A 23,564-nucleotide genomic window follows, 5' to 3' on the forward strand; every position below is an offset into this window, starting at 1 on the left:
AGGTTGCAGTGAGCCTAGATCATGCCAGTGCACTCCAGCCTGGGTGACAGAGCAAGGCTCCTTCTCAAAACAAACAAACAAATATATATATATATGTAATGAAAACCTTCAAATGCATAAAAAGGGTGTGAAGAAAAATACAACACATACCCTGGTACCCACCCCTCAGCTGGTTAACCGTCTTCATTTTTCTCAGAAGTTGGCACCTGTTAGAACCTGACAGCCAGCCTGGCCTGTCTCGCTGTAGTGTGTTCATCCGGTCCTATTGTGAGTGTATGTCACCCCATGTTAGGCCATCAGCTTCAAGTCAGCTCTTTGACCTGAGTTAAAATTCAATTTCTTAATTTGATGATTGTTTAAAGAATTCTGAAAACATCCAGTATTTATGCAGTCTTGATGTACACATGCCCCTAAGGAGGAAAACAGTAATATCCACATACTCCTGGGCAGTATATTAGATGACAGATCTTTCTTACACAGCTGCATGTTTGTTCTCGACAGTGAATCCGCTGAGGTGGTACTGCAGATGGTAGATCAGGTCCCCTTTTACAAAGGAGAAGCCATGGTGGATGAGTCCAGAACATGCAGCCTCAGTTTTCTTTTCTTTGATTTGGGTGCTTGTCTCCTATAGTTCTTTTTTTTTTTTTTTTTTTTTTTTTTTTGAGATGGAGCGTCACTCACTCTGTCATCCAGGCTGGAGTGCAGTGGCGTGATCTTGGCTCACTGTAACTTCCACCTCCCAGGTTTAAGCAATTCTCCTGCCTCAGCCTCATGAGTAGCTGGGATTATAGATGTGTGCCACCACACTCAGCTAATTTTTATATTTTTTTAGTAGAGATTTTTTGTATTTTTTAGTAGAGATGGGGTTTCACCATATTGGCCAGGCTGATCTCAAACTCCTGCCTCCGCCTCCCAAAGTGCTGGGATTACAGGTGTGAGCCACCATGCCTCGCCACTCAAATAGACTTGTTTTAAAAAACAAATATTATAATTTCTATAAATAGAAAACAAATAACATTTGTCATAAACAAGAAGTAACTTCTGGGTGTGGTGACTCATGCCTGTAATCCCAGCAATTTGGGAGGCTAAGGTGAGAGGATCACTTGAGGCCAGGAGTTTGAGATTAGCGAGAGCAGCATGAGACCCTTATTTCTTCAAAAAGAAAAAAAATCTAAGCATGGTGGTGTGCGCCTGTAGTCCAGCTACTCAGGAGGCTAAGGTGGAAGGATTGCTTGAGCACAGGAGTTCAAGACTGCAGTGAGCCAAGATTTCTCTACTGCACTCCATCACTCCACCCTGGGTGACAGAGCAAGGCCCTGACTCTTAAAAGAAAAGAACCATATAAATACCCAGTGAAAAACCAAACAGTCTTATTAAATTTGGAGCCAGATCTTGTTGCTAGAAAATATATTGATTCTGAGGCTGCTCTCACTTTGGCACCTACTTAGAAAATGGTCTTAAAGACAGAGTAGCACCAAACTTCAACTTTCTTCTCAAGGCTAACGGAAGAGCAAAAAATGGAACAACTTTTTTATTTTGGGACTTAAGGTTTAATGCTGCATATGTGAACTACCTAAAATTATCTCGTTTCCTGGCTGTAGTTTATGTGCTACTCTAAGTGATAGCAGATCAACTCTCAAATCTCAGTGGATTAACACAGTAAAGGTCTATTTCCTGCTCATGCTACATGTCTAAAATGGGGGTGGGGTAAGGGCAGAGGGCAGGCTCCTCAACATAGTTACTGCTGCTTCACATAGTCACTCAGTTACCTAGGCTGAGGGAGTCTCTACCATCTTGCCAGTCATCATGATAGAAGAGAAGCTATAGGTCAGTCATGGTGGCTCACACCTGTAATCCCAACAATTTGGGAGGCCGAGGTGGGAGGATCGCTTGAGCCCAGGAGCTCAAGACCAGCCTGGGCAACATAGTGAAACCTTGTGTCTACAGAAAATAATAATAAAATTAGCCAGGCATGGTAGTGCACACCTGTAGTCCCAGCTACTCAAGAGGCTGTGGTGGATCACTTGAGCCCAGGAGGTCAAGACTGCAGTGAGCCAGGATCGTACCACTGCACTCCAGCCTGGGTGACAGAAACTCTGTCTCAAAAAAAAAAAAAAAAAGAGGTTATACAGAACTGACACCTATTCTCTACTTTGCCTGGAAGTAATCGCCTTATTTCTCTTCTTAGTCCATTGGCCAGAACTGGTCATATGGCCTCACCTAAGTGCATGGGGGCCAGAAAGTATACAAGAGCACATGGGATGTTTGGTGACCATTGGCTGTCTCTGCTACATCTGTCTCTGCGATCTCAGGCTGGTCTGGATGTATCTAGATGAAGAATGGATATGGGCTGTTTTTGTTTGAAGAAGCTAATGATTATGTATGGAGTAGTTTGTAATTTATTAACATTATAATAATAAGCAAATGCAGGTGGTCAGATGTGTCAGGCCATTCCTTGGTAATCGTGTCTCCTTTCTTGAAGTTTCATTAAAGAACGATCAAAAGTCAGCACAGTTCCTCTGAAGAATAAGAAGGCCTCCAGTTTTCATGAGTTTGCACGGAATACCAGTGATGCTTGGGACATTGGCGATGATGAGGAAGAGGACTTTTCCTCACCTTCTTTCCAAACTCTGAACTCAAAAGTTGCTTTGGCAACTGCAGCCCAAGTTCTAGAAAACCACAGCAAGCTGAGGGTAAAACCAGAACGGTCCCAGTCAACGACATCGGATGTTCCTGCCAACTACAAGGTCATAAAATCCAGCAGTGATGCCCAGCTGTCCAGAAACTCTAGTAAGTCCTTCCTGCTCCCTTCATAGCCTCAGCCTTCTCAGCAGCGTGCATTTTAAATAAAAGCGATTTTCTTTGTGGCCTCACTCAATAAATATTCAGTGGGGTGGTAAATTCAAACCTGAGATATGGCATCATTAAGCCTGAGTGGTCACAAGCTATACTTGCCCCTCCCACAGTGGTGGCTGCCCAGTCTGGTAACCTGGGCCTTCACTTTCTAACACCCAGGTGTTTGCCATTCTCCTCTTCTCTTCTTCCTTTCCCTGTGGTGGAGTCCAAAACTTCTGGTTTGATTGCTTCACATTGCTTTAGGCCTGGTCAGGTTTAGAAATATTAACTAATGTATTTAAAGCTGTTAGTGGCTGAATTTCACAATTGTTTGGCCACTGTGGTTTGACTTTCTCAGCCCTAGGGAACAGCTACTAGCATACAGTTGTCTCTTCCTGTTCCTGAGGGAGGGAGCAAATGTGCCTAAAGGCCCCAGGTCTCAGCTTCCTGACCATCGGGCAGGTCCCATCAGGTTGGGTGGGATGGAAGTAGAGGCCTCTCTGTTTCTTTTTGGGAAACTGGCCAGAGTAACGGTTGATGTGATGGTGGTTTTATTAGACCTTTGAGGACTCTCAGTGTATTCCTTTAAATATTCATGGTTGTGTTTAATGATGCCCTAATGGGTTTTATGAAAGTATGTTGGGAACTGGAGAGGGAAGCTTTGTCATTGCAGTGAGAGTTAAAGCGGTGAGCGGGTAAAGGATGAAAAGGAAGTAAAAGAACATCAGAGCCCTGGCTCATGTTCTGAGGGAACTTTTTTCATGGCTGTAAGGTCTTTGCGATCATTCCACAGTTATTTTCCATCACTGATTTGGGCTCTGGCGTGAACCTTCAGTGCCATGCACAGATAGGCATTCAGTGTTACTGACCAGGTGGCCACAGCTGCAGGCTGTGGAAGGTGTCTACACATGGTGATGGCGGGTCTCCAGAGATTCCCAGTGTGAGGAAGGCCCCTACTGTGATCCATAATGAGCTGCCCTGTGCAGCCAGGACCTCCCCGGCCCAGCCCAGAGCATTCTCCCTGAGGAGGTTTTCTCCTGCGGGCATCTGTCTGTAAATAGGTAATAGCAGAGATTTACATCTGTCTCAGCTTTGCAGTGTGTCTGCATTTTCTAGTCCTCTCGTTACACTAGGCTTCCCAGCCAACTGCCTCGTGGAAGTTGTTTTTGTAAACCTTCTAGTAGTACTGGTTGGTTGATATTCACTGTTTAATTTTTGTTGTGACTACTACTTTTTAAGGCCCAGCCGTGTAAAGAATATGAGGCAGTCATGTAAGCACAACTAGAATTGAAAACTGAGTTTTGCTTGTGGTAATACAAGAGTTTCAGAGTCAGGCTTACCTAAGGTGGTTTTTCACCTCTCACTTGCAAATAATTTAACCTCCTTGAGCTGCAGCTTCTTGTCTGTAAAATAGTTATACATTCCTACCATGTGTTCTAAGGATCAAATGAGAGGTCATATGTAAAAGTGACCTATATGCCTTATACATAGGAAACACTCAATATATCTGAGTCCTGTAGTGCTTATTCTCCCTACCCACCATCTAGTCTAGAAATGTCGAGAACATGACAGAGTTCAGTTTGAGTCTTTGTTATTTCAGTCATATCCTGGCAGAATTAAGAACTGGTTCATTTTGGTGGGAAATGTAGGCGCACAAGGAACTGCAGCCACCAAAGGCAGGATTGCCTTAGGCCAGAGCTTCTCACCAGGGCACACTGATGGGCCAAGAACCGGGTACAAGATGTGTGGACATATTGATCCTCTTAGTCCATGGAGCAGCCGGGGGTTCCGGGGTTTGTGGAGAGCAACCACCTCCATTTATTGCAGCCTTGTGCTTTGTGGTGTCATCTGCATTGTCATCATTCCTTATGTGCTCTGGGATGTGGAATGGGAAGGAAAACTCTGCCTTAGACTAAATTAAACTCACTGTTTGGCACCAAGAAAAGTTCCAAGTTGGGGTAGAAGGAAAACATTTGATTTTCCTTTAGAGTCACCAAAAAAGTTCTCAAAAGTTGCTGCAGCATCTGGAGTCTCTGTTAGCACCTAAGGTGCCTTGGTGTGTTTGATATAAATGCAGCCCTTTCTCTGGGCAGTGAATGGAGCGTGGCTGGGTTCTGGGCCCTCACTGCCCCTCAGCTGGGCACCTTAGGCAGTGCACACAGGCAGCCACGGCCTTGGGGAGGAGACACGATGCTGAACAGTTAGGTTTAAGGCTTCTCAGAATCCATGCTCCTCACACAGCCCGTTCTGTTTCTTTTTCAAATGATCTCAGGTGATACATGCCTGAGGAACCCACTCCACAAACAGCAGTCACTCCCTCTCCGGCCCATCATCCCCCTCGTTGCCCGGATCTCGGATCAGAACGCTTCTGGGGCCCCCCCAATGACTGTCCGGGAGAAAACCCGCCTAGAAAAATTCCGTCAGCTTCTCTCCAGCCACAACACTGACTTAGGTGAGTCCCTGTGGGCCCAGGCAAGGTAGGAGCTTTTGGTGACTGGAAATTCTCGGAGACCTGGAAGCTACTGCTCTTTATTCTTCCTTCTTTTACTTTTCTAGCTTCTCCTGACCTGGTGCCCATTGCAGTGACATGCAGGTATTAAGTCAGACATATGTTACTAGAGATTATGGACCAAATTAGGTGGGACTGGTTTCTGTGGCCTGTAGACCCTAGTGCACCTATTCTGACTTTGATCTCCCCTATCTCATGGTGACTCTTACTGAAATCTGCACCCACTGGTCTTTCTCTTCCCTTCTAACTTTCATCTCTGAGCTGACAGGACTGCTACTGCAAGGCCATGTCCTTGGCACTTGGCTGCTCAGGGCTGTTTTGGGCTTTTCCCTGTGCTTATGGGTACCAAGTGGTGGTGGTGGTCTTACATGAATGGAAGGAGACATCAGGCAGTGCTGGTTGCGGTTTGCTTTAGAGCATTTGTGGAGAGTTCACCTAACAAGGCTGTTTTCTGTTTATAGATGAACTGAGGAAGTGTAGCTGGCCAGGGGTTCCCAGGGAGGTTCGACCTGTAACCTGGAGACTCCTGTCGGTGAGTTCTACCTACTGTGTAGAGAAGTGTGAGCCTCACACAGCCCTTCTTGCCTGATGAGGTTAGTCTGGACACATTGGTCTTAACTCCATAGACTTCTCTAGTCCTACTGGATATGACAGAACTATGGGACTGTAGTCCTATTTCTGTGCATAAAGAAACACATTCTTGAGAGTTTATTCACACACATGTAGAGGTACACAGACTTGTACCAATAGTCATGGTCTCACGTTCTTAACAGCGAGGAAGAAGAATAGAGTGAGCTTTGAGCAAGCTCAAACATTCCCTGTGCTTCACTCCTGTTTCAGTCGGAATAACCAAAAGTTGAAACCCACTTTGATCTGTGAAGAGTTGATAAATGGGCCTCCCTTGGAAGCCTTACTAGTCCTGCTTTCACCAAGTACAGAGCACTGTGCCAACCGCTACGATAGGAACACTTGGGTTTCCTGAGCCTGTAAAATTCATTCATTCATCTAGTGAGGATTGATTGAGGGCCTGCTGTTTGCCAGGCATAGTGCCAGATGCTCTGAGCAGATACAAAAATGAATAAACCACAGTCCCTACTCTCCAGGCACTCACTGTGGAATGCATTACATAAATGTTTTCAAGAAGAAGGGTCTGTCTCCTGACTGCTCGCCCCACCTCTGCTCTTGCAACCATATAATCATTGCCTCTGCCACTTCTAATCAGTTTGAATGCTATTCAGAGTAGATTTGGTGAGAACGGAAGGGGAACAGAAAATACAAGAATGAGAGTGGGATCTAGACCAAGGATAAGAATGAAAGTTGGCCTGGAGCTTTGGCTAGGCTGGGGGCTGCTGCCAGAAGTTCTGTCTGAGTGTTGTAGCTGTTATGTCACGGATTCCATTCAGCTGCTTCCTAAGCTGGTAATTCTGAAAGTTACACTGGAAAAGAATGTAACTGGCACCAACTTACTTGGCACACTGCTGAGATGTGCTGTAGAGGTTGCTATATCCCTGCATTTCTCAGAAGTATGGCCCTGGACACACGCAGCCCTCCAAGGCCATGACTTGGGTCCAGCTCCCTCCCGCTGACCTACATTCACTCCTGTACTGTGCCAGCTCTGGGAGCTGAGGAGTGCTCACCAGTGGCTCAAGCTCCAGCACAGTGCAGGGCCAAGGGAGTAAATAATCCTGGGAAAGCTGGCCTTGCTTCATCTGCTCACATGTGGATCTCATTCAATGAGAAGAGGGCAAAAAATGGGTGGCCAGAACCAAAAAGGGATTTACCCTTGGCAGTTTTCCTTCTTGATAGTTTCCAAACCACTGCATAGATTAAAATAAAAATTAAGGATTTATCCAACCATTGTCTTTCCCCATCTGACCAGCAGTCTTGTCTATAGGGCTATCTCCCAGCGAACACTGAGAGGAGGAAGTTGACCCTGCAGCGGAAGCGGGAGGAATATTTTGGCTTCATTGAACAGTATTATGACTCTCGAAATGAGGAACATCACCAGGATACCTACAGACAGGTACAGTCATCACCTGCTGCCTCTTTGCTTACCAGTCATACACTTTAGGTATGTCTCATGGTAGTGCTCTCAGGGTACAGGCTTTCCAAGTCCTCAGGCTGTGGTATATTGGTTAGGAGTTAAATTTATCCTCAAAACTGTTTCCCCTCTTTTCATTCAGCAGCTCTGATTTTAGCCATTTTAAATAGACAGACTTTTTTGGCACTAGTCAGTGCAGTGCTTCTCAAACTTTAATGTACATACAAATCACCTAGGATTTTGATACGATCTCACCTAGAGATTATGAGAAAATGCAGATTCTGATTTAGCGGGTCTCGGGTAAAACCTGAAGTTCTAATGTGCTCCCTTGCAATGCTGCTGCTGCTGGTCCACCAACCACACTGTGAGTAGTAAGAGTTATTGAGTATGGAGAGGAAAGACAAGCTCACTTAGCAGTGGTCCAGTCCCTCTGGACTATGACATCAGTATGTCTTTCTGGCAGCTGCAGTGCTGTTTCGCCCTCTGTGACTGTCTGTAGGAGCTGTAGCTATCAGTAGTCTTGTCAGGGAGTCTTCCGTCTGCCCATAATGGTCCTCATGGTCTGCGGAAAGGTCTGCTCCCAACATCACACATGGAGGGAGGAGAAGAGTAGGCCAGGGGTCGCAGAAAATGAAAGGTGGGCAGCTATCTACAACAAGCTTCAAGAACTGAAGTAGCCTCTGCTGCTGCTGCTGACACAGTCTTTTGCATAGCTAGACTGGGCATTGGGAAATCCCCGAGTTGAAATGGACCATAGTGATGTCTTAGGTAACAGAAGTAAGAACTTTCAGCTTCAGTTACTGAAGGCCAACTTCTTTTGGTCCTTCCCCACTTTTTTTTTTTTTGAGATAGAGTCTTGCTCTGTCGTCCAGGCTGGAGTGCAGTGGCGCGATCTTGGCTTACTGCAGCCTCCGCCTCCCAGGTTCAAGTGATTCTCCTGCCTCAGCTTCCCGAGTAGCTGGGATTATAGGCATGTGCCACCAGGCCTGGCTAATATTTTGTTTATTTTTTTTGAGACAGAGTCTTGTTCTGTCACCTAGGCTGGAGTGCAGTGGTGCAATCTCGGCTCACTCCAGTCTCTGTCCCCCAGGTTCCACCAATTCTCCTGCCTCAGCCTCCTGGGTAGCTGGGATTACAGGTACACACCACCATACCCAGCTAATTTTTGTAATTTTAGTGGAGACAGGGTTTTGCCATGTTGCCCAGGCTGGTCTCGAACTCCTGACCTCAGGTGATCCATCCACCCACTTCAGCCTCCCAAAGTGCTGGGATTACAGGTGTGAGCCACTGCACCCAGCCCTAATCTTTGTATTTTTAGTGCAGATGGGGTTTCATCATGTTGGCCAGGCTGGTCTCAAACTCCTGACCTCAAGTGATCTACCCACCCCGGCCTCCCAAAATGCTGGGATTACAGACGTGAGCCATCGCCCCTGGCCTTTCCCCACTTCTTACACGTCGTGACTTCATAAACAAGTTCATCTCTGGTTCCCTATTTTAGGACATTTATGCAGCTTTCTGAGCTCTTCTCGTTCTTAGGAACTGTCGATGAGTAAGATTCTGAAAGAAGGGTACCCACTTGGATCATACCTGCTACATACATGCCAGCCCAGAGTGAAACAGACTTCAGAGCAATAAGAAAAAACCCTCAGGCTGTGAAGCCTATTGCCATTTGACTTAAGTGGTTTCTTTTGGGAGGTTTCCTAATAAACTACTGTTATCATGGAAACATGTTCCATATGGGCAGGTAGGTATAACTAGATTTTTTTTCTGTCAGTCACTTCTTTCTGAAGATAAATTGTGTTTTCTTACTACTTTGATTCCCATTTCTTAAAAAAAAAAAAAAAAGCTTGTCAAAAGAACAAACTGGACCGAGCACGGTGTCTCACACATGTAATCCCAGCACTTTGGGAGGCCGAGGCGAGTGGGTCATCTGAGGTCAGGAGTTCGAGACCAGCTAGGCCAACATGGTGAAACCCCATCTCTACTAAAAATACAAAAATTAGCCAGGCATAGGGACAGATACCTGTAATCCCAGCTACTTGGGAGGCTGAGACAGGAGAATCGCTTGAACCTTGGAAGCGGAGGTTGCGGTGAGCCGAGATAGTGCCAATTACACTCCAGCCTGGGGGACAGAGCGAGACTTCATCTCAACAACAACAAAAAAAGAACAAACTGGCGTTTGTGTTTTTGGACATGCCTTCTCTTTTTCAGATTCACATTGACATTCCAAGGACGAATCCTCTCATTCCGTTGTTCCAGCAACCACTTGTACAGGAGGTGAGGGAATTACTTAATGTTCTTTGGCACTTCGCCCCGCATAGTTCTGTGGCACCTGTTTACAGGTTGCGGCTAATCATAATAGTACCTTACGTTCATATACGCAGCTTTGGTTCCTTTAGAGCACGGTTTCATGCATTCTCATTTCATCTTCATAACAAATCTGTGAGCGGAATAACACTCTGAAAGGCTAAGGAACTTGCTCAGAATTTTGAGTCTACCTGGTGGCAGAATGAAGAACCCACATCTTAGAATTCCTATTCCTGTATTTGCTCTACTTTATCAAGCTGGAAGTAGTGATTTTTTAAATCGTGGTAAAATATACATAATAAAAAATTTACTCTGTTAACCATTTTTTAGTGTACAGCTCGGTGGCATTAAGTACAGTCACATTGTTGTACGACCATCACCGTCCACTTCCAGAACATTTTTCATCTTCCCAAACTGAAACTCTGTACCCTTTAAATATTAACTCCCTTCCCCAGCAGCCTCCATTCTATTTGTCTCTAAGAATTTGACTACTTCAGGTAGCTCAAATAAGTGGAATCATACAATATTTGTCCTTTTGTGACTGGCTTATTTCACTTAGCATAATATCTTCAAGGTTCATGCCTGTTGTTGCGTGTGTGAATTTCCTTCCTTTTTTAAGGCTGAATAATATTCCGTTGTGCATATGTAACACATACTGTTGAGCTATTCATCTGTCAGTGGACACATGGGTTGCTTTCACATTTTGGCTATTGTGAGTAATGCTGCTGCTAGTATGGGTATGTGACTATCTGTTTGAGTCTTTATTTTAAATTCTTTTGGGTGTATATTTAGAAGTGGGATTAGTAGTTATGTTTTGAGACCTAACAAGTTAATGAAGTACATGGAAAGTGTCAGTGGGACTATTATGTTTTGACTCAAGCAGTAACTGTAAACCTCTTAAGATTAGGGATTTCCTTTGCAACTTGACAGTAGCCAGGACACTAAGTGTTAGTGCTCTTTTAACGGAACTTGCCATTCTCATAATAGAGAGGGATGGTGGTTAAAATGCTGAAAATAATTTCTATTTGACTTTGGGTTATATTTATAATTGTGTTTAAATATAGATGTCTTCACTGGGGGGGTCCCTCATGTCTTACCCATAGCATAAAGAAGATTTTGAAGGTAACACCATTATTTTAACTATAAGATTCAGCTCATAGGAAGCTAAAAACCCATTCACGATCCCTTTATCGTCCCATACGGTTTTCCATGGCTCAGCACTGCTTATTCCTCATTTTAACTTGGAGATGTTCAGAGACTTTTCTTTTACCTGTGCATGCTTACTCTAAATTTGGAGATGGGGAAAGTAGTCAGTTTAAAAGGCTTCTCAGCCAGGCATGGTGACTCACTCCTATAATCCCAGCACTTTGGGAGGCCAAGGCCAGAGGGATTGCTTGAGCCCATGAGTTTGAGACCAGCCTGAGCCCAGGAGTTTGAGACCAGTCTGGGTAACATAGCGAGACTCTGTCTCAAAAAAGTTACAGAATTAGCCAGGCATGGTGGTATGTGCCTGTGCTACTGTGCCTGTGCTATTTGGGAGGCTGAGGAGGGAGGATCTCTTGAGCCCAGGTGATCAAAGCTGCAATGAGCCGTGATCATGCCACTGCACTCTAGCCTGAGTGACAAAGCAAGATCCTATCTCAAAAAAAAAAAAAAAAAAAGGTTGGGGGCTGGTGGCTTCTCTTAGTAGTGCATCCTGAATACAATATGGGAACTCAAACTTTATTCTTTCCAATTTCTCCTGAATTACATTTCATCTAGCAGGCTACAGTCATCTTTTTAATTTTTTTTATTTTAACTTTTTAAGAGACAGGGTCTCACTGTGTCACCCAAGCTAGAGTACAATGGATCAATGCAGATCATAGCTCACTGCAGCCTCTACTTCCTGGGCTCAAGCAGTCCTCCTGCCTCAGCCTCCCAAGTAGCTGGGGCTACAATCATGCACCACAACACCTGGCTAATTTTTTTCTCATAATTTTTTGTAAAGATGGGGTCTTGCTTTGTTGCCCAGGACTGGTCTTGAACCCCTGGCCTCAAGCACTCTTACTGCTTTTCTTCTCAAAATGCTGAAATTACAAGGCGTGAGCCACCATCCAGTCTAGTAAAAATGCCAACCAAGAAGCAAAGAACTAAGTAACACTGAATATAGAAAGGCTTGCTTTGAAAACCTGAAAGGTACCTGAGAATTGACTATAGTATGTAAAAATTACCCACACTAGTAGAAAAGACATAGGAAAACCTCCAGGGGTTCTCCTATCCACTCCTCTCTCTAAGGCAGGATTATCCCAGACTTTTTCTACAGTGAGCATCCCATGGTCTCCCCTGATTACCAGGCTTGGTGCTCTTCAGTTTCCATCTCTTTGACCACTTCACTTTGACCGTGTGAGTGTGTCTGTGTTGTCCCACCCTTATTAGACAGGATGATTGCAGGTCTCCTGATTCTGAACAGCTAGCTTCCATGTACTTGGCCATTGTTACAGCCAGGCGCCAAGGATATGAGTATTTACAAAGAGCTGATCCTATGGGGTAGAAGCCCTTCTAAGTCCTTTGGAAAGACCAACCTGGAGGAGCTTTTTAACAGAGGCATCTAGACAGACCCAGGTCACAAGAAGTACAAAGAAAGAGAGTGAGCCAGGGAATTCTTGAGATTTTCCTGAAAATGATGGTTCTAGCTTTGGCTGTGTTTTCAAGATAGAGGGGTCGTTTAGCAACAGAGAGGAAATAGAGTGTAAGAATGCTCCCATTAGAGTGTTGGGCTGAATGCAAATGAGGTTGCTGTGCCTTTTCCTCAACCGCACAAAGCAAATAGGTAGGTCTAGTGAAGGCAGAGAGGCCAGCTCCCTTCCAGGGAGGGCTTTGTTCTCACTGCCTGTGAAGGCAGCAGTGTTGACAGTGAAGGAAGCCGTTTCTCAGCTCTGTTTGCCAGCTGTAGACACAACTATCTATGACAGAGGGGCTGGGAAGCATCCTTTATATGTCTCTAGATTCTCTATGTCCCTCCTACACTAGATAACCATCTTCAAAAACCATATAACCATTTCCTGTTTATTGGTCTCCCTGGGAGGTTTTTCTCCCTTGCACCTGCTTGAGAGGGCCTCTTCATTCTGATGCTGAGGTGATTGGCTGAGATTCTCCTGAGTCCACGTGCTTTCTAATCTCCTACCCTATCATCTGCATGTACTCACCATCACCTCTGCCATCTCTCTGGTGTGATTCACAGAGACATAAGGCAGCCCAGTCAAAACCAGTCTCAAGAATGTGTCAGACTCAGGAGTTGTGGTCACCAGGATGAAACCAGGCAATGGGTATCATCAGGTTGAAAGAAGGTGGGGAGAAACTCAGAGGGCCTAATGAAAGCAAGGAGAGTATAGTTGAGTGGGACAGGGCATGATTCTGTAAAGGGACTATAAAGATCTTTCCTTTGTCCCCAGCCTAGGCCTCTGGCTTCTTGTGGCTAATATGCTAAACCCCAGGGTCTTTCCCATGGGGGCCCTGGGTGGTTTCTGTGTTCTCAAATACCCAGCTGTAGGAGTCCATAGGATTTTGTTTGACTTCCTATCCTTAGCAGATGTCTGAGTTGTATCCTGATATGTGAAGTGACTTCCTGCAATGTGCAGTCTGTCACTTGGTCCTAGTCAGGCTGGGTTAGAATTAAATCTAGACCTCCTTTCTTCTCAGCAGGGAGAGTGGAGGGTAGTAGAGAAGGTATTTCCTCTCTAAATCCTATAATGACAAAAAAAAAAATTTTAGAAAAAAGCATCAGAACTAGAATGTTCTGATATCTTGCTCTTGGAAATAGAAAACAGTATCTACAGATGAGAATGTGGTGGCCTGAATTAACAGCATTCATCCCAAATGTTTTCTAAGTCATTTGGTTTGCAATTCTTTCCTTTTCCGAATTTCGTATTATGGTGACCAGATAATGAAAAAATGAAGAAAGGGCAAGAAGTATCTACCCCTACTTGAAAACAATTAGTGTATTAGAAACTTTTTGCATTTATATACTTCTTTATCCCACAGTATTTTTAAATTTTCCAAAAAATTCCAAGCCAACCCAGAGGTAAATAGTGAAGTAGGTAAACGGAGGGAGGGAGTGTGTCCCCATGATTTAACACTCGTGTCTTTCTTTCTCATTTTCCTAGATCTTTGAAAGAATTCTATTTATTTGGGCCATCCGCCACCCTGCCAGTGGGTATGTCCAGGGAATTAATGACCTGGTCACTCCATTCTTTGTCGTCTTCCTCTCAGAATATGTGGGTAAGAAGCATTAGTACCAAGTTGAACAAGCTGTTGCTCTTTCTTATCTGCCGTCTGTCTGTCTGTTTTTCCCAAGAGTCCAGCCAGTGGGTATGTCTTGCTAGAAAATAGATAGTGCCTTTGGAATACACAGCTAAAACTACTTTTAACAGCGGTTGCTGCCTGGAATTTATCTCTTAAGATGGTCACAGATCTCACCTAAAAAGATCTGCTTTGTCACAAGAATGACCACATTGATATGTTTTGTAGTTTTATAGTTTATTTGAGATTATTTTAGGATTATTTTGAACTTGTTTCCAACTCAGGCTTTCATCCATGTAAACTGGAATTTTAGATTGGACATCAGGCCTGCACACTCCAGTTCACTTGCTGTATCTTAGGAGTAGGATGTGGACATGCAGAGGACAAAAGGTTGTGGCACCAGAACCTAGCACATACGGGAAGTGATGGAATGGGCCAAGGAGAACTCCAAGACCTTGATTTCTCCCCACTCCTTCTTCACTTCTCACCCCACTGGGTTCTTGTCCCTTTAGAGAGAGATTTGATTTCATGGCAGCAGTTAGGTTTTCTTGTAGTCCCAGCCTCTGCCAGCCAGCCTAAGTTAAGCAGAGTCTTAAAGGAGTTGAGGATCCTGTGTTTCTCTGTTTTGGTTTCCTTAATCACTTCTGCTGAGAGAGTCACAGGAAAACCCATCTGCCACGGCCTGATGCTTTGTTTCCTTAGCTAAGGAGAACCTCATGTAGGAATAAGAACATCGAAAGGGATCTTAGAAAGCCATTCATGTAATTCCTCATTTCACTGAGAAGTTGTGAGATTCTCTGTCTCCTTATTAGAGGCAGAGCTAGGACTAAAACCATTTTCTTTAGACTCTGAGGGTGGTGGATGATTGTGGTTTTTGGAGGAAGCCATTTGGAGGGGTTAGGGGGTTGGGTGATGAGAAATGGGTGAGAGTGGAGCCGTTTGGAGAGGACAGCGTAAGAAATGTCTCACTTGGTCTATCCTATCCAGGTTTTCCAATGGGGCTCAGAGGGATGATGAGGTCTTTCATGAGGCAATCTTGGAAAATTAAGGCAACTGACTAAGAAGGCTTTTTCTAGAGGACTTTTTACATCTTCCCCCCACCCCCCCGCCTTAATAGACCAACTTATGGAAGCAGCATAATTCTACTATGTTGTGTAATTTTATCAAGAGAGCAGTTCAGCTGATCTGTTGGGATTTTTTAGTTGCTTCTTGCGGTAGTAATTTTCTAAAATAGTATTGAAGAATGAGCCTAGGATGGTATTAACCCATTCATTAATTTACATTTGAAGTCTAAATGCTGTCATGAAATCTTGCTAACAGTGTTGTACCAGTTAAAAATAATTCTCAGCAGCTGTAGTTCTGATTAGATATTTAATTATCTTGTTAGCTTTGTTTTTTGTATTTATATTTTGTTCCAAGCCTGTCTTCACTTTCTTTAGGTGCCCATCCCATTACTACCTCAACCCCATCAAGCAGTGTGCCTTCCTGTGATAGATATGACTGCTTTCTAATCTTGGTACAGGCATATCTTGTTTTATTGAGCTTTGTAGATATTGCATTTTTATAAATTGAAGATTTGTGGCAACCCTGCATTGAGCAAGTCTATCAGTGCCATTTTTCAAAAGCGTGTGTTCACTTTGTGTCTCGTGTCACATTCTGGTAATTCTCACAGTATTTTTAACTTTTCATTATTATTATATCTGTCATGGTCATCTGTGATCAGCAAACTTTGATGTTATTGTTGTAATTATTTCAGGGTGCCATGAACTTGATCCATATAAGACAGTGAACTTTGTGTGTGTTCTGATTGCTCCACCAGCTGATCTTTCCTCATCTCCCTCTCCTTGGGCCTCACTATTCCCTGAGACACAACAATGTTCAAATTAGGTCAATTAATAACTCTCCAATGGCTTGTAAGTGTTCAAGGGAAAGGAAGTTACATATCTCTCGCTTTAAATCAAAAGCTATAAGTGATTAAGCTTAATGAAGAAGGCAGGTCAAAAGCTGAGCCAGGCTGAAAGCTGTGCCTCTTGTGCCAGCATGCCAAATTGTGAGCAAAGGAAAAGTTCTTGAAGGAATTAAAAGTGCTACTCCAGTGAACACACAAATAATATGAGAGCAAAATAGCCTTATTGCTGATATGGAGAAAGTTTTAGTGTTCTGGATAGAAGATCAAACCAGCCACAACATTCCCTAAATCCTGAGCTTAACCCAGAGCAAGGCCTTAACTCTCTTCACTCCATAAAGGCTAAGAGAGGTGAGGAAGCTGCAGAAGAAAAGTTTGAAGCTAGCAGAAGTTGGTTTTCATGAAGTTTAAGGAAAGAAGCCATCTCCATAACAGTGCAGGGTGAAGCAACAAGTGCTGATGGAGAAGCTGCAGCAAATTATCTGGAAGATCTAGCTAAGATCATTGATGAAGGCGGTACACTAAACAGCAGATTTTCAGTATAGACAAAACAGCCTTCTATTGGAAAAAGATGCCATCCAGGACTTTCTTTTTTAAATTTAATTATTTCTTTAAGAGACAGTAGCATGATCATAGCACACCTGTAACCTTATACTCTGACTAAAGCAATCCTCCTGCCCCCTGAGTAGCTAGAACTGCAGATGCACACCCACCACACCCGGCTAACTTTATAAAAACAATTTTTGTAGAGAGGGAGTCTTAGTATGTTGCCCAGGCTGGTCTTGAATTCCTGGTTCAAGTGATCCTCCTGTCTTGGTCTCCTGAGTAGTTGGGATTACAAGTACGTAGTAACCACTATGACCAGCCTGCTATCTAGGACTTTCATAGCTAGAGAGGAGTAGTCAGAGTCTGGCTTCAAAGGACAGGCTGGCTCTCTTGTTAGGGACTAAGGCAGCTGGTGACTTTAAGTTGAAGCCTGTGCTCACTTACCATTCCAAAAACCCTAGAGCCCTTAAGAATTATGCAAAATAGGCCGGGCGCGGTGGCTCAAGCCTGTAATCCCAGCACTTTGGGAGGCCGAGACGGGCGGATCACGAGGTCAGGAGATCGAGACCATCCTGGCTAACACAGTGAAACCCCGTCTCTACTAAAAAATACAAAAATCTAGCCGGGCGTGGTGGCGGGCGCCTGTAGTCCCAGCTACTCGGGAGGCTGAGGCAGGAGAATGGCGTAAACCCAGGAGGCGGAGCTTGCAGTGAGCTGAGATCCGGCCACTGCACTCCAGCCTGGGCGACAGAGCGAGACTCCGTCTCAAAAAAAAAAAAAAAAAGAATTATGCAAAATATACTCTGCCTGTGCTTTATAAGTGGAACAATAAAGCTTAGATGACAGCACATCTGTTTATAGCATGGTTTATTGAATATTTTAAGGCCACTGTTGAGACCTCTTGCTCACAAAAAAAGATTTCTTTCAAAATATCACTGTCCATTGACAATGAACCTAGACACCTGAGAGCTCTGATGGAGATGTACAAGGAGATTAATGTTTTCATATCTGCTAACACAATGTCTGTTCTGCAGCCTGTGGATCAAGGAGTCATTTCAACTTCTGAGTCTTATTATTTAAGAGATATATTTAGTAATTTAGTAAAGCTATAGCTGACATACTTTCTTGAGATGGAATCTACTCCTGGTGAAGATGCTATGAACATTTGAAATGACAACAAAGGATTTAGAATATTACGTAAACTCAATTAGTAAAGCAGTGGCAGGACTTGAGAAGGTTGACTCCAATTTTTTAAAAAATGTTATTTATTTATTTATTTATTTATTTATTTATTTATTTATTTGAAGACAGGGTCCCACTCTTTTGCCCAGGCTGGAGTGCAGTGGTGTAATCATAGCTCAAACTGTAATCTCAAACTCTTGGGCTCAAGTGATCCTCCTGCCTCAGCCTCCTGAGTAGCTGGGACTACAGCTGTGCACCACCACACCCAGCTAATTTTTTTATTTTTTGTAGAGATGGGGTTCTCATTGTGTTGCCCAGGCTGGTCTTGAATTCCTGACCTCAAGCAGTCCTGCCTTGACCTCCCAAAGTCCTGAGAGTATAGGAGTGAGCTACCACACCTGGCCAGATTGACTTCATTTTTTTGTTTTGTTTTGTTTTTTTCAGATAAATAGAAAGTCTGGTTTTATTTTCAGCGTTACATTCTTGTCAAGTGCAAGGTCAGCCAGCTAAGATTTCCAGTAATGACTGAGGTAATAACTTCTGCTGGCATGTCTTCTGAGTCTCCATTTCCTTCACTGATACTTATCCAAATAATAAGACAAACACAATTGCAGTTGAGTTTACTATTATCAACGGCACTCTCATCAAAATTCTTACAGACTGAATAAGGTTCATTAGCTGAGATTTAATTCCTGGCTCCTCTCCAAAGCCATTGATTCCCTGGTCTGTTCCCCAGCCAAAGTTCCACATGGCTGGGGAGGCCTCACAATCATAGCAGAAGACAAATGAGGAGCAGAGTCATGTCTTACATGGTGGCAGGCAAGAGACTGACGTAATTTTAAAAGAAGTTCTACTGTGGGTAAAATGCTGTCAAACAGAATCACATGCTACAGAGAGATCTTTTGTGAAAGGAAAAGTCAATGTGGCCAACTTCATTACTGTCTTAAGAAATTGTCACAGCCAGCCCAGCCTTTAGCAACCACCCACCCTGACAGTCAGCAGCCATCAACAGTGAGACAAGATCCTCCACTAGCAAAAAGATTATGACTTGCTGAAGGCTCAGATGATTGTTAGCATTTTTTAATAATAAAGTATTATTTACTAATTAGTGGGGTAAGGTGGCATGCACCTGTAATCCCAGCTACTGGAGAGGCTGAAGCAGGAGAATTGCTTGAACCCAGGAGGCAGAGGTCGCAGTGAGCTGAGATCGTGCCATTGTACTCCTGCCTGAGCAACAGAGGGAGACTCCGTCTCAAAAAATATTAATAAATAATAAAGTATTATTTATTTGTTGATTGATTAATTGATTGAGACAGGGTCTCACTCTGTCACCCAGGCTGGAGTGCAGTGGCATGATCATGGCTCACTGTAGCCTCAACCTGCTGGTTCAAGTGATCATCTCACCTCAGCATCCCGAATAATTGGGACTACAGGGGAGTGCCATCACATTTGGCCAATTTTTTGTATTTTTTGTAGAGATAAGTTTTTGCCACGTTGCCCAGGCTTGTCTTGAATCCCTGAGCTCAAGCGTCCTCCTGCCTCAGCCTCCCAAAGTGTTGAGATTACAGGCGAGAGCCACCATGCCTGATCCCAGTCTTGTTTTATCTAAACCTGTATCCATTCTCTACTCCCTCACCATTGTGAATTATTTTGAAGCAAATCTCAATGTCAAACATCATATCATTTTATGCATAAATGTTTTTATATGTATCTCTGAAAGGTATATATGTATATACACACACATACACACACGCACGCACACACGTATATATATCATAATTTTTTGTTTGTTTTTTGAGACAGTCTCACTCTGTTGCCCAGACGAGTGCAGTGGCACGATCTCAGCTCACTGCAACCTCCGTCTCCTGGGCTCAAGCATTCCTCCCACTTTAGCCTCCGGAGTAGTTGGGACTACAGGCTCGCACCACCATGCCTGGCTAATTTTTGTATTTTTTGTAGAGACAGGGTTTCGCCATGTTGCCCAGGCTGGTCCTGAACTCCTGAACTCAAAGCCATTTATCCGCCTCAGCCTCCCAAAGTGCTGGGATTACAGGCGTGAGCCGCTGCACCTGACCAAAGACATTTTTTAAAACACAAAGCCATAATGCAGTTATCGCATCTAAAAAGTAGTAATAGCTCCTTTATGTAATCTAGTATACAGTCGTGTTCATAAATCTATTTAACAGTTTGAATCAGGGTCCAAATCAGAGCTGCATATTATAGTTGGCTGTCTCTCCTAATCCTCCAGCTCCCATCCATCTCTCTTTCCCTAGGAGTTTGTAGTTGTAGCCCTTGTTTTTCTGGCCAAGCAGTAACATTACACTGGTTTTTAAAGTACTTCACTATTTGCAAAGATCTTGGACATACCTGATTTCCTTTAGTAGGGCCCAATGTCTGTTGAAGGTAGATGTATCAAGCCATTTTATAAGGTGAAAAATCCAAGACTCAGGGGTCTAATGAGCTTCTCAAACTCAAACCTAGGTATTTTGGTCTTAATACCTGTGCTCTTTATATGACTTGGTGGAATCTCAACTTCAATCCTTGTCCTTGAGCTTCTAATGGCTTCACTGATTATATTTAATGCTCTAAAGCAGGCAGTACCTTTCTTATTGCTCATCTTTTTAAAAAAAAATGTAGTAGAAGTATGCTTAAAAAATCAAAACAACATTCTACTATAAAGATACATGCCCGTGTATGTTTATTGCAACACTGTTCACAATAGCAAAGACTTGGAACCAACCCAAATGCCCATCAATGATAGACTGGATAAAGAAAATGTCACACATTTAGACCATGGAATACTATGCAGCCATAAAAAAGAATGAGTTCATGTCCTTTGCAGGGACATGGATGAAGCTGGAAACCATCATTCTCAACAAACTAACACAGGAACAGAAAACGAAACACCGCATGTTCTCACTCATAGGTGGGAGTTGAACAATGAGAACACATGGACACAGGGAGGGGAACATCACATACCGGGGCCTGTTGGGGGCTGGGGACCTAGGGAAGAGATAGCATTAGGGGAAATACGTAATGTAGATGACAGGTTTATGGGTGCAGCAAACCACCATGGCATGTGTGTACCTGTGTAACAAACCTGCATGTCCTACACATGTATCCCAGAACTTAAAGTATAATTAAAAAAAAAAATCAAAACAACATAGAAGTGTTACAACACACACGCACACACCCCCAAGATAACTACAGTTGTTAACCTATTGTTATATGTTCTTCCAGACCATTTCCTATGTATGGATGGAGCTGCATGCATTGTTTTTCTTTACTGGGTTCAGAACAATGAAATCAAGCTATTCATACTTTTCTATATTTTGCTTGTGTTCATTTAAAAATGTCATATAGCAGGCTTTCCAAGCCTGAACATACAGATCCACTTCATTATTTTCAGCAATTCCATTATTTCTGTAATAAGACTTAACCAGTTTATTTAACTTTTCTTCTCTAGAAGGACATTTAAGTTGCCTACAGTTTTGTTTTGTTTTTTTTTTTTTAAATGGAGTCTTACTCCAGGCTGGAGTGCAGTGGCGTGATCTCGGCTCACTGCAAGCTCTGCCTCCCAGGTTCACACCATTCTCCTGCCTCAGCCTCCTGAGTAGCTGGGACTACAGGTGCCCACCACCATGCAGCTAATTTTTTTGTATTTTTTAGTAGAGACTGGGTTTCACCATGTTAGCCAGGGTGGTCTCGATCTCCTGACCTTGTGATCTGCCCGTCTCAGCCTCACAAAGTGCTGGGATTACAGGCGTGAGCCACTGCGCCCAGCCTAAGTTGCCTACAGTTTTTAGCTGTTATAAGTAACATTGCAGTGAATATCCTTGTACATATTTTCTTGTGCACTTGTTAAAATATGTATTTCTCTGAAAGAGTCCTAGAAGTGAAATTAATAATCCTAAAAGCATGCCAAATAGGTACTACTAAATTATAATCCAAAAATGTTTATACCACTTTGTACTCCAGCCACTAATATGTAGATGCACTTTTCCTCACCTCCTTAGCAAAACCTGTGTATGGATGAAGTCTAGTGTATTTTACCTGTCTAGCAGATAAACTATGGTTTGTGTTTCAGTTTTTGTTCCTACTTTCTGGTCAGTGATACTATGTGTCTTTTCTCATCTGTATTATCATTTTCTTTTGTGGTCTGCTGCTTTAATCATTTACCTATTTTTTCTAATGGATTATTGACGTGTCTTGTTTTGTAAGAGCTTTTTGTATATTAGATAAATTCATCCTTCATCTGCTATGTGTTAAAATATTAGGTTGAATCATATAAATTGTTAATACTCAACCATTTTTTACCCCCCAACATGGGGATTTTATATAGTCCAACCTAATATTTTCCCCAGACCATTATTTATCTCTTAACTTTGCTAATTGTGTCTCTTTATGTAGAACTTACTAATTTTTATGCAGTCAGATCTGTCCAACAAGTATTTATTGAGCTGTTACTGTGTGCCAGGAGATAGACATGGCCTGCCCTTGTGGCAACTCCTGTCTGGTAGGGAGGCTCACAAACAAGTCACCAGATAGTTGCAAACTGTGATGAAGCCTTTGAAGGAAGCAGCTTCTCCTTTAGGATTTTTGGATTTGGTATCTTGCTTAGGAACACTTTCCTTCCTCACCTCAAGATTACAAAAGTACTGGCCAGGCACGGTAGCTCACGCCTGTAATCCCAGCACTTTGGGAGGCTGAGGCAGGTGGATTACCTGAGACCAGGAGTTCAAGACCAATCTGGTCAACATGGCAAAACCCCGTCTCTACCAAAAATACACGAATTAGCTGGGCATGGTGGTGGCTGCCTGTTTTCCCAGCTTCTTGGGAGGCTGAGGCAGGAAAATCGCTTGAATCCAGGAGGCAGAGGTTGCAGTGAGCCGAGATCACGCCACTGCACTCTAACCTGGGTGACAGAGTGAGACTGTCAAAAAAAAAAAAAAAAAACAGATTACAAAAATACTCTCCCATGTTTTCTTCTAATATTCTGGTGGTTTTAACATTTAACTTTTTAAATTCCATTACTAATTTATTTTCTTGTATGGTGAGAACTGAGATTTATAGTTACTATTCCAGTTGCATAGCTAATATTTTGACACCATTTATAAATGATACACCATCTTTTCACTGATGTGAAATCTCTCTTCATAATATTACATACATTTAATTACATGGTTCTGCTGCTTTGTTGGTTTAATTTCATTTGTCTCCATTTCTATCCAGTACCACACAGCTTAGATTTTTTTGAGTTTATAAAGTTGTTAAATTATTATTATTATATATTTTATTTATTTATTTATTTTGAGATGGAGTCTTACTCTGTTGCCCAGACTGAAGTGCAATGGCGCAATCCCGGCTCACTGCAGCTTTCATCTCCTGGGTTCAAGCCATCCTCGCACCTCAGCCTCCCTAGTAGCTGGGACTATAGGCATGCACCACTATGCCTGGCTAATTTTTGTGTTTTTGAGTAGAGACGGGGTTTTACCCTGTTGGCCAGGCTGGTCTGGAACTCCCAGCCTCAAGTGATCCACCCATCTCGGCCTCCCAAAGCACTGGAATTACAGGTATGGGCCACTGCGCCTGGCCAATTATTCTTTATTAGTGGCTTTTTTCTTTTAATTCCGCGCCCCCCCCCCCCCTGCCCACCCCAGTGCCAGTCTCTTTCATTATCCTTTCAAAAAATACTGTCTTGGTTGTTCTTCCAGGTGAACTTCTTTATTTTTCAATTTTGTTTATTTTTTATCTTTTTCTTATAGTGATAAGAGCACTTAACATGAGGTCTACCCTCTTAATGAATTTTGAAGTGCACAATACAGTATCGTTAGCTGTGGGCACATTGTTGTACAGCAGATCTCTAGAACATATTCATCTTGCATACAGTTATCAAATTTGTACCCTCTGAACATCAACCCTCTGTTTCCCCTTTCCCCAGCCCCTGGCAGCCACTACTC

General features: G+C 43.2%; 1 protein-coding gene across 1 annotated transcript in view; it reads left to right on the forward strand.

Moving 5' to 3' along the window:
* The window catches only part of TBC1D22B (TBC1 domain family member 22B), a 75,985-nt gene that overhangs the window by 19,836 nt on the left and 32,585 nt on the right, over nt 1-23,564 (forward strand). Inside the window, exons 3-8 of the mRNA XM_010389709.1 lie at nt 2,483-2,790; nt 5,108-5,287; nt 5,806-5,876; nt 7,239-7,367; nt 9,597-9,662; nt 13,835-13,949. Of these exons, the coding sequence (XP_010388011.1) occupies nt 2,483-2,790; nt 5,108-5,287; nt 5,806-5,876; nt 7,239-7,367; nt 9,597-9,662; nt 13,835-13,949 (869 nt within the window). The remainder of the gene's footprint in view (nt 1-2,482; nt 2,791-5,107; nt 5,288-5,805; nt 5,877-7,238; nt 7,368-9,596; nt 9,663-13,834; nt 13,950-23,564) is intronic.

The sequence above is a fragment of the Rhinopithecus roxellana genome, chromosome 4 (genome assembly GCF_007565055.1).
Source record: "Rhinopithecus roxellana isolate Shanxi Qingling chromosome 4, ASM756505v1, whole genome shotgun sequence".
Classification (NCBI taxonomy): Eukaryota; Metazoa; Chordata; class Mammalia; order Primates; family Cercopithecidae; genus Rhinopithecus; species Rhinopithecus roxellana.